This window comes from Mobula hypostoma, chromosome 2 (assembly GCF_963921235.1).
Source record: "Mobula hypostoma chromosome 2, sMobHyp1.1, whole genome shotgun sequence".
Classification (NCBI taxonomy): Eukaryota; Metazoa; Chordata; class Chondrichthyes; order Myliobatiformes; family Myliobatidae; genus Mobula; species Mobula hypostoma.
Window position 1 is genome coordinate 188,854,675 of NC_086098.1, and position 14,791 is coordinate 188,869,465.

The 14,791-nt window shown below is 40.8% G+C and overlaps 1 protein-coding gene across 2 annotated transcripts in view; it reads left to right on the forward strand.

Annotated features, from left to right (window-relative positions):
- Nucleotides 1-305: 305 nt before the first annotated feature.
- Nucleotides 306-14,791, forward strand: part of l3mbtl1 (L3MBTL histone methyl-lysine binding protein 1) — a 90,207-nt gene continuing 75,721 nt past the window's right edge. For both annotated transcript variants that reach the window (XM_063041284.1, XM_063041285.1), the window contains exons 1-3: nucleotides 306-733; nucleotides 4,309-4,478; nucleotides 10,945-11,153. In XM_063041284.1, the coding sequence (XP_062897354.1) occupies nucleotides 4,343-4,478; nucleotides 10,945-11,153 (345 nt within the window). In that variant the 5' untranslated portion in view covers nucleotides 306-733; nucleotides 4,309-4,342. The remainder of the gene's footprint in view (nucleotides 734-4,308; nucleotides 4,479-10,944; nucleotides 11,154-14,791) is intronic.

Here is a 14,791-nt window from a genome sequence, read left to right on the forward strand (position 1 = left end):
TGCAACCTTAATGTATCATAGTTGCAGGGAGGAATGTACTACATGTTCAAAGTGCAATACAACCACGAAACAATGCATTTAGAGGTCATGTTGATTTTTTAAGCAAGTCTAGAATAACCGTTAAAACAGCAACCTTTTCTAAAATAAGTAACGCTTAGTTGAATGCTGCGTTTGTAAAAAAGAATGGTGATAGCGTCTTTGAAAGTTGCACATGCGCGCAAGCAGCCCCGCAGGCTCAAGCGCAAGTGCATTGTATTGGTAAGAAGCCTACACATTTTAGTATCTAAAAGAATATCAGATTACTTCTTCAGAAATAGAGGGGCTCATCGGGCAAAAACATCTGCTTCAATGTTCAATTATGCAATATTTGTCTCCTACCTTTCAGTCAATGTATTCTTTCATCGCAACGTCATTAATTTAACAAAAAAACATTTGCATTTGGTCTAAAAATCTGTGGCACTACTGCAGACATTTGATTCCGCTCTTACGAGGGATGTAGTGGGGATTTGTGAATTTGGTACCTTTTTCGTTGCTAGTAACTTTTCGCTGGCTGCTTCTCCCGTATGAATTAAAGAGACAACGTTGGGAGACGACGATTGAGGCTTGGCAGGCGGTGCATCCGTCGTTTGAATTTTATTTGAGCGTATTCATATGGACCCAAGTGAAAGACATGTATCTCATTTAATTTTACTGTAGCTTCTGTTCTTGGCTGCCCGTCAGCACCGCCATTTTGGTAAGAAATTAAATCTCTTGCATGGTTTTATCAGTCAATAAAATTGAAATGATAATCCCTAATGAATGAAGTATGAATTCACCGTACGGATGCATGTTGGTGACATAGTTGATTTTTTAATAAATAACTATAGTTAGTTAATACGGGTTTCTATTGCATTAATAAAAATGCATGGGAAAAATCTCAGACAATTAGCAATCATTCCAAGGTTGTTTTGGTGGCATTATTCATTGAACATTATAAATAAATAGCATTCAGTGTTTGCAAGGTGTATTTTAATGTGCGTGAAAAACAGTGGTTACATGGTATACGCCTCTTTACACTGTGAAGTCCGGTGTCTGGATTGAATACTTAAAATTGACTAGGTTCATCAAATGTATTGGTACTGAAAAAATTATAATATTGGAAATTACCATTTTGTAATTGAACACATTTCAAAGCCAATGATATTCTAAACTGCAGTCTTAAATTTCCCCAGTGAGTGATTGAATATGGCAGTAATTGATTATAAATTAATTAGGATAGGGGAAGAAATGGTTCTAAGCTGAATAAAAAAGTTAAGTAAACAATATGAGAAGGTCGTTTACTTAGCAAAAATATATATCGTACAGAATAAAAAATGGTCGTCAAGTTCCCGAGGGAAGGCCAAAAATAAAGATTTTAAATTGAGTAGTGCTATCAATTTAGCTGTAGTTTTTTTGGTAGAAAATTAGCCAACCTATTCTCTCATTACCAAAACAACGTAACAAGGGGCTGGAGATTTCAAATTTAAACTGAAAGTGCTGGGAACAGCAGCTCCAGGAACGTTTGTAGAGAGGTGATGTTAATTTTTTTTAAGGTCCATATCCTTTAATCAGCATTGGAATGGTTTCGAGATGAAGTGCGTTTGCAAGCGCAGAGCTGGTGTGATGTAATGACGGGGAGGGTGAAGGAATAAAAGGGCGTTTCTTTGCTCGAAATAGGCTGGATAGCTGAAGTGATTTGTTGATACATGAGTGATGGTGCAAGGAAAAAAATACATCATTTTGAAGAGAGACATCGGGTATAAGAGTAAAAGGCTCTGGTTCTTATGCATTCATTGTTTCAGGATAGCCACCCATCTATAACCTGCAGCTACTGTTCAACCTAACTGGGAACAGGACTTGAGGTTTAAAGTTGATAAGCTTGATGTGAAGACCTGGTAGTTGCAAATTACTTGGTAAAAAGATCCGAGTGCTTCTTGAATTTAAACCACATTTCATTACACAGGAATATAGGAAGCTAGAGTGGGAATTAGATGGAGATTTAATGCAGGAAGTTAGTGGTTACTAAAGGTCATGACTGTGGACTAAATGGAAATATTCAAGGAAACAATTAGTTCATTTTTTTCATCTGTAATTGCTAGACAAAGATGTTTCTGCACGGAGTGTAATGCAACGAGAAAGCTCCCATTACAGAACAGAATGAAGTGGGAATCATTTCCTGTTTCTGGCTGGTGACCTGTCATCAGGAAATTATATCAGATTCTAGCATCTAGTGTATTTAGATATTAAAATATGCAGAACAGGTTAGTCGAAGATGTACAATGATATTGCTTGTAAAGTTCAAAAATGGTGATTTTAGTTCGGAGCCCTGGGGGAGGGAATAAGTGCAAGGGTAAGGCTGACTGAGGTGTGAGAAAAATTCAGCAAAGGATCAGAATCAGGTTTAATACTGACATATGTTGCAAAATTTGTTTTAATATGGCAGCAGAACAGTGCAAGGTATAAATATTTACTCTGTTACAATGAATAAAAATAAATAGTGCAAAATGTTCATGGACCGTTCCAAAATCTTATGGTAGAGGGGAGGAAGCTGTTCCATTCCTAAAGTGTTGAGTGTTTTTCATCAGGCTCTCATACATCCAGGGATTCCCAAAATTTTACGCCATGGGCCAATACCATTAAGCAAAGGGTCCGTGTACCCCAGGTTGTGAACCTCTGCTACGTCCTCCCTGACGGTAGTTATGAGACGTATTGGGTGGTGAGGGACCTTAATGCTGGATGCCACCTTCTCAAGGCACTGCCTTTGGAAGATATTCTCAATGGCAGGGAGGGTTGTTCTCATAATGGAGCTGGCTGAGTTTACAAACCTTTGCAGCTGCTTTGATCCTGTGGATTGGAGCCTTCCTATTAGCTAAAGATGCAGCCAGTCAGTACATCTGTCGAAATTTGCTGGAGCCTTTGGTGTCATATTTGTTAGAGTAATTTTGGGTTTAGGTCATTTACACTTAGCAAATGGCTTTGGTCACCAGTCATCTGTTCCTAAAAGCTGTGAATACCAGAATCCCAGTCCATTTGTAATAATGCAATTCCTAAAAGCTGTGAATATCAAAATCCCAGTCCATTTGTAACAATGCATTTCCTAAAAGCTGTGAATAGCGGAATACCAGACCAGATGCTGCTGGTGCCTGTGGGATGGATGTAAACCAGAAGGTGTGAGGTTTGCATGTAGTTTCAAATACAGCATTATCTATACTTTATAAATATGGATTGTCCTTCATGTTAAGCATGTAAAATACCAAATAAATGTATTGTGGATTCAGTTGGGAACAATGGATTCCTGAATACCAGTCCAGATGCTGCTGGCGCCGGTGGGATGGATGTAATCAGAAGGGGTGAAGTTTTGTATTAGCTTCAAAAGAAAGCATTGTCTATACTTTGTAAATATGGATTGCCCTTTGTGTTTAGCAAATAAATATCGAGCCCCACACTGGGCCAGCAGACCTTAACAGCGAAAGCGTCTCAATGCCTGCTGTACCTTGTTCTGTTGAATAAAGAAGTTGCTTTGTATCTACCCGTAACTCTCTCTCCGGTGACTTCATTCACGCAACAACAATACTGATCTCTGCAAACCTCTAATGAAGTATAGTCACTGGTGTTCCTTCTTCAGTCATTTTGAAATGCTGAAACAGGATGGCAGGAGAGAGGAAGATATATTGGTGGTTGTATGTAGTTTGTTAAAAATTGTGGGAAATGAACTATTGATTGCAGAGGGGTAGTGGGTCGAGGGTAAGGAAATGGAACAATAGCTTTTGGTTCTAAGAAGATAGTGCTGAAGCATGAGATTAAAGGTAGATGTCGGGAGGGCTAGACAAAGGAATCCTCAGCCTAGAGAAAGGAATATGTTACAGAAGCTCCAGTATGGGACCAGACGTTGTTGGCACAGAAACACTTCAACTTATTTCGTTACTTTTATGTGACATTTTCTTTAAAAGTGAATGTAAGAAATTCCAATTATTAATCTGTATTGTTTAGTAAGTTACTCTGATTAATGTTGTGTAATTCAACAATAGAAATTTAATTAAGTTCCCTCTATATGATTACAGAATATGTACAGTTCTTGAAAAACCTGAGAGGCACAAATCATGCCATAGTTTTACTTTGGAACTCTTGAAAACAATTGACATTTACTTGAAATTTAAAACATTGAAATTGTAACATTTTCGTAAATGTTAAATAAAGAGCCAGTTGATCCTTGTGACTTTATGAGAAGGACATTGATCCTTATACATTTATGAATAGGAGTGATGGTTGAAATTGTAAACTTCACTCTAGGGTCAGTCACATAGACAGGCGAATAACTTTTAGAATGAATAACAGAGTGGAATTGGAAGAGCTGATGCCCAGCAATATGACCCCATCGAGTGAAATCAGTTTACATGGAGTAACCAGCAACAGGTCTGTTCAGAGTACGCATCTGTCAACCAAAGCCTTTATTATTCCAGGTATGTTATTGTGTAAATGCCAAAGAATGTATGTTTACCCATGTCTGTAGATTACCACTTTAGTAGAGAAACTAACCTGAAGTGGCAACCACCCTTTTCCCTCCACAAAGACCAGTTGATCTGCTGAGTTCTTCCAGCAGTTTGCATTTTGCTTCTGAAACTTGATCACTTTGCTACAATATCCATATCCACTGTGGGACCTAGTGCATTTGATAATCTTCTTCTTGGGCCCTTAGCTCCCAGTGGAGCATAGGCCATTGATGACTTCCAATGTCCATCATCCTCTGTTCTGAGCCAGTTTCTCAAGGGTGGATCAGGAGAATCCCTATCATCATGTGCTCACTCAATTATGCGCCTCTTCTCACAAAGTAGATGGTATGGTTGGAGTTCAACAATGTTTCTCTAATCCATTGTATCTGCTGTACAGGAGATTAACATAGAAGCATAGAAACATAGAAAATAGGTGCAGGAGTAGGCCATTCGGCCCTTCGAGCCTGCACCGCCATTCAGTATGATCATGGCTGATCATCCAACTCAGAACCCTGTACCTTCCTTCTTTCCATACCCCCTGATCCCTTTAGCCACAAGGGCCATATCTAACTCCCTGTTAAATATAGCCAATGAACTGGCCTCAACTGTTTCCTGTGGTAGAGAATTCCACAGATTCACCACTCTCTGTGTGAAGAAGTTTTTCCTCACCTCGGTCCTAAAAGGCTTCCCCTCTATCCTCAAACTGTGACCCCTTGTTCTGGACTTCCCCAACATCGGAAACAATCTTCCTGCATCTAGCCTGTCCAATCCCTTTAGAATTTTATACGTTTCAATAAGATCCCCCCTCAATCTTCTAAATTCCAGAGAGTATAAGCCTAGACGATCCAGGCTTTCATCATATGAAAGTCCTGCCATCCCAGGAATCAATCTGGTGAACCTTCTTTGTACTCCCTCTATGGCAAGAATGTCTTTCCTCAGATTAGGGGAGCAAAACTGCACACAATATGCCAGGTGTGGTCTCACTAAGGCCTTGTACAACTGCAGTAGAACCTCCCTGCTCCTGTACTTGCTATGAATGCCAGCATACCATTCGCCTATTTCGCCGCCTGCTGTACCTGCATGCCCACTTTCAAAGACTGGAGTACAATGACACCCAGGTCTCGTTGCATCTCCCCTTTTCTTAATTGGCCACCATTCAGATAATAATCTGTTTTCCTGTTCTTGCCACCAAAGTGGATAACCTCAGATTTATCCACATTAAATTGCATCTGCCTTGAATTTTCCCACTCACCTAACCTATCCAAGTCACCCTGCATCCTCTTAGCATCCTTCTCACAGCTAACACTGCTGCCCAGCTTCGTGTCATCCGCAAACTTGGAGATGCTGTATTAAATTCCCTTGTCTTAAGTCATTAATATATATTGAAAACAACTGGGGTCCCAGCACTGAGCCTTGCGGTACCCAGCTAGTCACTGCCTGCCATTCTGAAAAGGTCCCGTTTATTCCCACTCTTTGCTTTCTGTCTGCCAACCAATTCTCTGTCCACATCAATACCATACCCCCAGTACCGTGTGCTTTAAGTTTGCACACTAATCTCCTGTGTGGGACCTTGTCAAAAGCCTTTTGAAAATCCGAATATACCACATCCACTGGTTCTCCCCTATCCACTCTACTAATTACATACTCAAAAATTTCTATGAGATTCGTCAGACATGATTTTCCTTTCACAAATCCATGTTGACTTTGTCCAATGATTTCACCTCTTTCCAAATGTGCTGTTATCACATCTTTGATAACTGACCCTAACATTTTCCCCACCACTGATGTCAGGCCAACCGGTCTATAATTCCTCGGTTTCTCTCTTGCTCCTTTTTAAAAAAGTGGGGTTACATTAGCCACCCTCCAATCCTCAGGAACTAATCCAGAATCTTATGAGTTTTGAAAAATTATCACTAATGCATCCACTATTTCTTGGGCTACTTCCTTAAGCACTCTGGGATGCAGACCATCTGGCCCTGGGGATTTATCTACCTTTAATCCCTTCAATTTACCTAACACCACTTCCCTACTAACATGTATTTCCCTCAGTTCCTCCATCTCACTAGACCCTCTGTCCCCTACTATTTCCGGAAGATTATTTATGTCCTCCATAGTGAAGACAGAACTAAAGTAGTTTTCAGTTGGTCTGCCATGTCCTTGTTCCCCATGATTAATTCACCTGTTTCTGACTGTAAGGGACCTACATTTGTCTTAACCAATCTTTTTTCTTTTCACATACCTATAAAAGCTTTTACAGTCAGTTTTTATGTTCCCTGCCAGCTTTCTCTCATAATCTTTTTTCCCTTTCCTAATTAAGCCCTTTGTCCTCCTCTGCTGGATTAGCCAGTACAGCTTCACCAGAGCCCTGATAGCTGGTCTTGCCCATTTTCACCTCTTATTATAGGGACATAGGGTTGGATTTTGAGATGTGTGTTTGATAATACAGGGTTATAGAAAACATAGAAACATAGAAAAATAGGTGCAGGAGTAGGCCATTCGGCCCTTCAAGCCTGCACCGCCATTTATTATGATCATGGCTGATCATCCAACTCAGAACCCCGCCCCAGCCTTCCCTCCATACCCCCTGATCCCCGTAGCCACAAGGGCCATATCTAACTCCCTCTTAAATATAGCCAATGAACTGGCCTCAACTGTTTCCTGTGGCAGAGAATTCCACAGATTCACCACTCTCTGTGTGAAGAAGTCTTTCCTAATCTCGGTCCTAAAAGGCTTCCCCTCTATCCTCAAACTGTGACCCCTTGTTCTGGACTTCCCCAACATCGGAAACAATCTTCCTGCATCTAGCCTGTCCAATCCCTTTAGAATTTTATACGTTTCAATAAGATCCCCCCTCAAACTTCTAAATTCCAACGAGTACAAGCCCAGTTCATCCAGTCTTTCTTCATATGAAAGTCCTGCCATCCCAGGAATCAATCTGGTGAACCTTCTTTGTACTCCCTCTATGGCAAGGATGTCTTTCCTCAGATTAGGGGACCAAAATTGCACACAATACTCCAGGTATGGTCTCACCAAGGCCTTGTACAACTGCAGTAGTACCTCCCTGCTCCTGTACTCGAATCCTCTCGCTATAAATGCCAGCATACCATTCGCCTTTTTCACTGCCTGCTGTACCTGCATGCCCACTTTCAATGACTGGTGTATAATGACACCCAGGTCTCGTTGCACCTCCCCTTTTCCTAATCGGCCACCATTCAGATAATAATCTGTTTTCCTATTTTTGCTACCAAAGTGGATAACTTCACATTTATCCACATTAAATTGCATCTGCCATGAATTTGCCCACTCACCAACCTATCCAAGTCACTCTGCATCCTCTTAGCATCCTCCTCACAGCTAACACTGCCACCCAGCTTCGTGTCATCCGCAAACTTGGAGATGCTGCATTTAATTCCCTCATCCAAGTCATTAATATATATTGTAAACAACTGGGGTCCCAGCACTGAGCCTTGCGGTACCCCACTAGTCACCGCCTGCCATTCTGAAAAGGTCCCGTTTATTCCCACTCTTTGCTTCCTGTCTGCTAACCAATTCTCCATCCGCATCAATACCTTACCCCCAATACCATGTGCTTTAAGTTTGCACACTAATCTCCTGTGTGGGACCTTGTCAAAAGCCTTTTGAAAATCCAAATATACCACATCCACTGGTTCTCCCCTATCCACTCTACTAGTTACATCCTCAAAAAATTCTATGAGATTCGTCAGACATGATTTTCCTTTCACAAATCCATGCTGACTTTGTCCGATCATTTCACCGCTTTCCAAATGTGCTGTTACCACATCTTTGATAACTGACTCCAGCAGTTTCCCCACCACCGACGTTAGGCTAACCGGTCTATAATTCCCCGGTTTCTCTCTCCCTCCTTTTTTAAAAATTGGGGTTACATTAGCCACCCTCCAATCCTCAGGAACTAGTCCAGAATCTAACGAGTTTTGAAAAATTATCACTAATGCTTCCACTATTTCTTGGGCTACTTCCTTAAGCACTCTAGGATGCAGACCATCTGGCCCTGGGGATTTAGCTGCCTTCAATCCCTTCAATTTGCCTAACACCACTTCCCTACTAACATGTATTTCGCTCAGTTCCTCCATCTCACTGGACCCTCTGTCCCCTACTATTTCTGGAAGATTATTTATGTCCTCCTTAGTGAAGACAGAACCAAAGTAATTATTCAATTGGTCTGCCATGTCCTTGCTCCCCATAATCAATTCACCTGTTTCTGTCTGTAGGGGACTTACATTTGTCTTTACCAGTCTTTTCCTTTTTACATATCTATAAAAGCTTTTACAGTCCGTTTTTATGTTCCCTGCCAGTTTTCTCTCATAATCTTTTTTCCCCTTCCTAGTTAAGCTCTTTGTCCTCCTCTGCTGAACTCTGAATTTCTCCCAGTCCTCAGGTTTTTCTGACTAATTTGTATGCTTCTTCTTTGGAATTGATACTATCCCTAATTTCTCTTGTCAGCCACGGGTGCACTACCTTCCTTGATTTATTCTTTTGCCAAACTGGGAGGAACAATTGTTGTAGTTCATCCATGCAACCTTTAAATGCTTGCCATTGCATATCCACCGTCAATCCTTTAAGTGTCATTTGCCAGTCTATCTTAGCTAATTCACGTCTCATACCTTCAAAGTTACCCCTCTTTAAGTTCAGAACCTTTGTTTCTGAATTAACTATGTCACTCTCCATCTTAATGAAGAATTCCACCATATTATGGTCACTCTTACCCAAGGGGCCTCTCACGACAAGATTGCTAATTAACCCTTCCTCATTGCTCAAAACCCAGTCCAGAATAGCTGCTCTCTAGTTGGTTCCTCGACATGTTGGTTCAAAAAACCATCCCGCATACATTCCAAGAAATCCTCTTCCTCAGCACCTTTACCAATTTGGTTCACCCAATCTACATGTAGATTGAAGTCACCCATTATAACTGCTGTTCCTTTATTGCACACATTTCTAATTTCCTGTTTAATACCATCTCCGACCTCACTACTACTACTAGGTGGCCTGTACACAACTCCCACCAGCGTCTTCTGCCCCTTAGTGTTACGCAGCTCTACCCATATCGATTCCACATCTTCCCGGCTTATGTCCTTTCTTTCTATTGCGTTAATCTCTTCTTTAACCAGCAACGCCACCCCACCCCCCCATTCCTTCATGTCTATCCCTCCTGAATATTGAATATCCCTGAACGTTGAGCTCCCATCCTTGGTCACCCTGGAGCCATGTCTCTGTGATCCCAACTATATCATAATCATTAATAACAATCTGCACTTTCAATTCATCCACCTTATTACGAATGCTCCTTGCATTGACACATAAAGCCTTCAGGCGCTCTTTTACAACTCTCTTAGCCCTTATACAATTATGTTGAAAAGTGGCCCTTTTTAATGCTTGCCCTGGATTTGTCGGCCTGCCACTTTTACTCTTCTCCTTAGTACTTTTTGCTTCTACCCTCACTTTACACCTCTCTGTCTCGCTGCACTGGTTCCCATCCCCCTGTTGTGAACTAACCTCCTCACGCCTAGTCTCTTTAATTTGATTCCCACCCCCCAACCATTCTAGTTTAAAGTCACCTCATAGCCCTCGCTAATCTCCCTGCCAGGATATTGGTCCCCCTAGGATTCAAGTGTAACCCGTCCTTTTTGTACAGGTCACGCCTGCGCCAAAAGAGGTCCCAATGATCCAAAAACTTGAATCCCTGCCCCCGCTCCAATCCCTCAGCCACGCATTTATCCTCCACCTCATCGCATTCCTACTCTCACTGTCGCGTGGCACAGGCAGTAATCACAGGTCCTTTTTCTCAACTCCCTTCCTAGCTCCCTATATTCTCCTTTCAGGACCTCATCCCTTTTCCTACCTATGTCATTGGTACCAATATGTACCACGACCTCTGGCTCCTCACCCTCCCACTTCAGGATATCTTGGACACGATCAGAAATATCCCGGACCCTGGCACCAGAGAGGCAAACTACCATCCGGGTCTCTGGACTGCGTCCACAGAATCGCCTGTCTGACCCCCTTACTATCGAGTCCCCTATCACAAATACAGTTCAAATAAAAAATATAAAAATAATGCATAAAGATGTTTTCTGTTGTTGATATAATGTCAATTTTCATTCCTGGTTCCCTATTTTGAAATCCAATCTAACTGTCATGTCAATGTTGACATTCAAGTATCAAGACTCAAAATATCTAGCCTTTAGAACATAGAATTACCTTAATTTGCTTTCCAAATAAAGTAACAAAGTATACTCTCAGCGAAACCATGATTGTAACTATAATGATAGATTGACAATTTATGTAATAAATTGAAGATGACAATATCCTCTCAACAACAATACAGTATCTAACAGTGCATGTACAAATATATTGTAAGATTTTACTTGTTTGCATTTTTTTTCAAATGTAAAATCAGTTAACACAGCAGCGAATCTTCGAAAGCCTCGGAGTTTCTCCAGAGAAAATCAAGGCATTTTCTTGCCAGTCAAAGCAGAACAGCCAGACAGCACTGTGCCAGTGACTGCTACAATTAGTCCTCAGATCAGTGGAGTGCACAACTGTGATGTGGTCAGTGTTTTGGAATGGAAAGATGGGATTGCTACCTTACCTGGAAGCAACTTGAAGGTTAGCGATTCTTTTAATTTGGACAAAATTTACCCTTTTACAAAGTAGAATGCTTTCTAAATGCAATCCTTGAAGCAAATAGGGAACATTGCATGTTTATACATCTTTCCATTATTCCTCAGTTTCTCAAAGTCTGTACCTAATATTGATGCTAAGTGTAACCTCTCCTAAGTTGTTGCATTTTATGTGTGCCTCTTGCTTTTGACTGTCAGTAACAGCTATATAGTCATCAAAGTTCCAAATTTCACAAATCAATATTAACATTTTGGGGAATATTGATCATCTCTCAGGCAATATCAACAAGACCAAGGAGGAGGAAACCAGAGGTCCATGAGCCAGTTCTCATCAGGGTATTCAAGATGGAGAGGATCAGCAACTTTAAATTCCTCACTTTTCTGTCTTAGGTCCAGCACATTAGTGCCATTACGAAGAAGGTATGGTAGCACCTCTGGTTAGAAGTTTGAGAAGATTCAGCATGTCATTGAAAACTTTGACAAACTTCTAAAGATGTGCGGTAGAGAGTATATTGACAGGTTGCATCATGGTCTGGTATGGAAACACCAATGCCCTTGAATGGAAACACCTTAAAAAAGACATAGATATGGCCCAGTCCATCATGGGTAAAGCCCTCCCCACCACTGAGCTCATCTATGTGGAGCAGCTGTCGCAGGAAAGCAGCATCCACCATCAAGACATCCCACCATCCAGGTGCATATTCTCTTCTCACTGCTGCCATCTGGAAGAAGACACTGGAGCCTCAGGACTCACGATACCAGGTTCCAGAACAGTTATTACCCCTCAACCACCAGGTTCTGGAACCAGAGGGGATAACTTAGCTCAACTTCACTCGCCCATCAGTGAACTATTCGCACAACCGATGGACTCATTTTCAAGGATTCATCATCTCATGTTCTCAATATTTATTGCTTATTTATTTATTATTGTCATTCTTCTTCATTTTTCTCTTTGTATTTGGACAGTTTGTTGTCTTTTGCATATTAATTGTTTGACCATCCTGTTGGGGGTAGTCTTTCATTGATTCTCAAACAAGAGAAAATCTGCAGATACTGGAAGTCCAAGCAATACATAAAATGCTGGAGGAGCACAGCAGGCTAGGCAGCGTCTATGGCAAAGAGTAAACAGTTGACGTTTCAGGCTGAGACCTTTCTTCTGTTTTCAAAATCTGCAGCTGGTTTCAATCTGTGTTAATTTTGTGTGTGTTGCTTTCATTGATTCTATTGCGATTCTTGAATTTACTTTGAATGCCCGCAATAAAATAAATTTCTGGGTTTTATATTGTGACATATCTGTACTTTGATAATGAATTACTTTGAACTTTGAACGTAATATGAAGTTACAATTCTAGATGGTTTTATCTTCCCTTGTTAGGGATTTTTAGGTCAGGTTAAGGTTGCATTCAATTTATAGGCATATTGTCACTTCCCAGACCCTGTTGAGTTGCTGGCTCTGCTACAGATAACATTGTTCCATCTTGCAAATGTGATTGGAGTGAAGGGGATTGCATTGTTGGCCAAAGAGTCTTCCATTATGTCTCTTCTGCTTGGAGCTTTGTAGTCAACTCAGTAAGTTTATTGATGAGCTGAAAATGCTGTACCCAAGGCATCATAGTAATTGTCTAAATCTCACTGCCACGTTAACATGTCACTACACGGTGAGCCAGGAAATATCTAGGTGCAAAGTACCTTTTTTATGTATGCAAATAAATCTTTCTTGCACTGGACAGGGCTTGAATTCTCTGTGTTACCTGCTTTCCAATTTTGGCTGCAGTTGAATGCTCTAAGTTCAAAGTAAATTTCACATCATAGTATGTATATGCTACTTTGAGGTTCATTGTCTTGCAGGCATTTACTGGAAAAATACATAAACTGACAAAGACTGACAACCCATTTTCAAAGGAAAGCAAATTGTTCAAATACACCCGAGAACATCAGTTGTAAAGAGATATTGAAAATGAGTCTGCAGGTCATAGAATCAGTTCAGAGTAGTGTGATTGAAATTATTCACACTGGCTTTAGAGCCTGATGGTTGTGGGGTAATAACTGTTCCTGAACCTGGTGATGTGGGCCCTCTGTAAATCCTGTCAGATGGTGGTAGCAAGAAAAAAGGTGTATGTCACAGCCTGGAAGGTTACTTTACCTGCCAAGGTGAAACACCTTCAATAATTCCAAAAGACTGAAGTAGGGTAAATACTGAAAGGCTTTTATTTGCAGTAAAATACGACTTCCATGCTGAATGTCTGCCCCGGACTGAGGGGGAAGGGCAAGGCGAAATCACCTTTATTCAGGGTTCTGTGGGCGGATCCACAAGGGTAGTCAGCAGAGGGGTGTGTCCAGACAGTTAACCCAGTTACAACATATATATGGTTTACCACACAAGGTGAGGCCACCTTCAGGGTGGAGGAGCAACAACAAGCGCCTTAGACCGAAACATTGACTGTTTTTTCGTTTCCATAGATGCTGCCTGACCTGCTGAGTTCCTCCAGCACTTAGTGTGTGTTGCTTTGGATTTGCAGCATCTGCAGACTTTCTCGTGTTTCTATATCACCTGGTGTTTAAAATTCTCATTGCTGTAAGCCCAACTTATCTGAGGGAGGTCGTTGCAATCCTCACTGCCATTTTCTGGGAGTACCCATTCTGATTCTGCAATTTTAGGAAATTGATCCTGAGAGTTGGAAAAGTTCCTTCCTATCTTGTATGCTTCGAGGCACCAAGCATGAACCAATTGAACTAACAAATTTAAGGTAATTGGCAAAAAATCCACTGGGGATATGAGGAACTAATTTCTTTTTTTGCAGACCAAGTTATAAATTGGAATGCATTGCTAGAAAGGATTTTGATCACAGATCCAATGCCAACTTTAAAAAATAAATGGGTTATTTACTTAAAATGCAATATTGGGAGGAAAGAGAAAAGAGAGTGGATTTTGAGATATACTTTTTTCAAATAAATTGGGTGCGATAGGTTGAAAGTTTTCTCATAATTCATGATTCTTTGGTGTATGCATGATATATATTAATGATAGCAATAACAAAATACTGCACTAAGTCACGTATTTAAGGGACTGTTCTCTCAGTTTTTTCTCTGGAATTAAAATGGTAATTTTAATTAATTCTCTTTAGTGAGTTTTTTTGTAAATAAGATCTGAATTCTAATTGAAAATTTAGAAGATGTATGGTCTTTGTAGAGTCATAGAGTTCTGCATCATAGAAACAGGCCCTCTGTGTTTTTCCCGACACCATGTTAGTCTGTACTAATCACACTTGCCTGTATTAATTCCATATCACTCTATCCCAAGTTCATTCCAGCAAATGACCAGATGCCTCTTAAATGTTCTTACCCCCTTAAATGTCACCTTAAAGCTGTGCCCTCAAGTTTTAAAAAGCCCTAGCAGGGGGATCAGACTCTGGCTTTCTACCCTATCCATGCCTCTCACAATTTTATATACCTCCATTGTGCCACATCTCAGCCTCCATCACTCCAGGAAAAACAGACCTAGCCTATCCAATCTCCTGTTAACTTAAGTCCTCTAGTCCAGACAGCATCTTTGTCTATCTTTTCCTCAGCTTCATCATGTCTTTCCTATAGTGGGGTGACTAGAATGGCACACAATACCCCAAG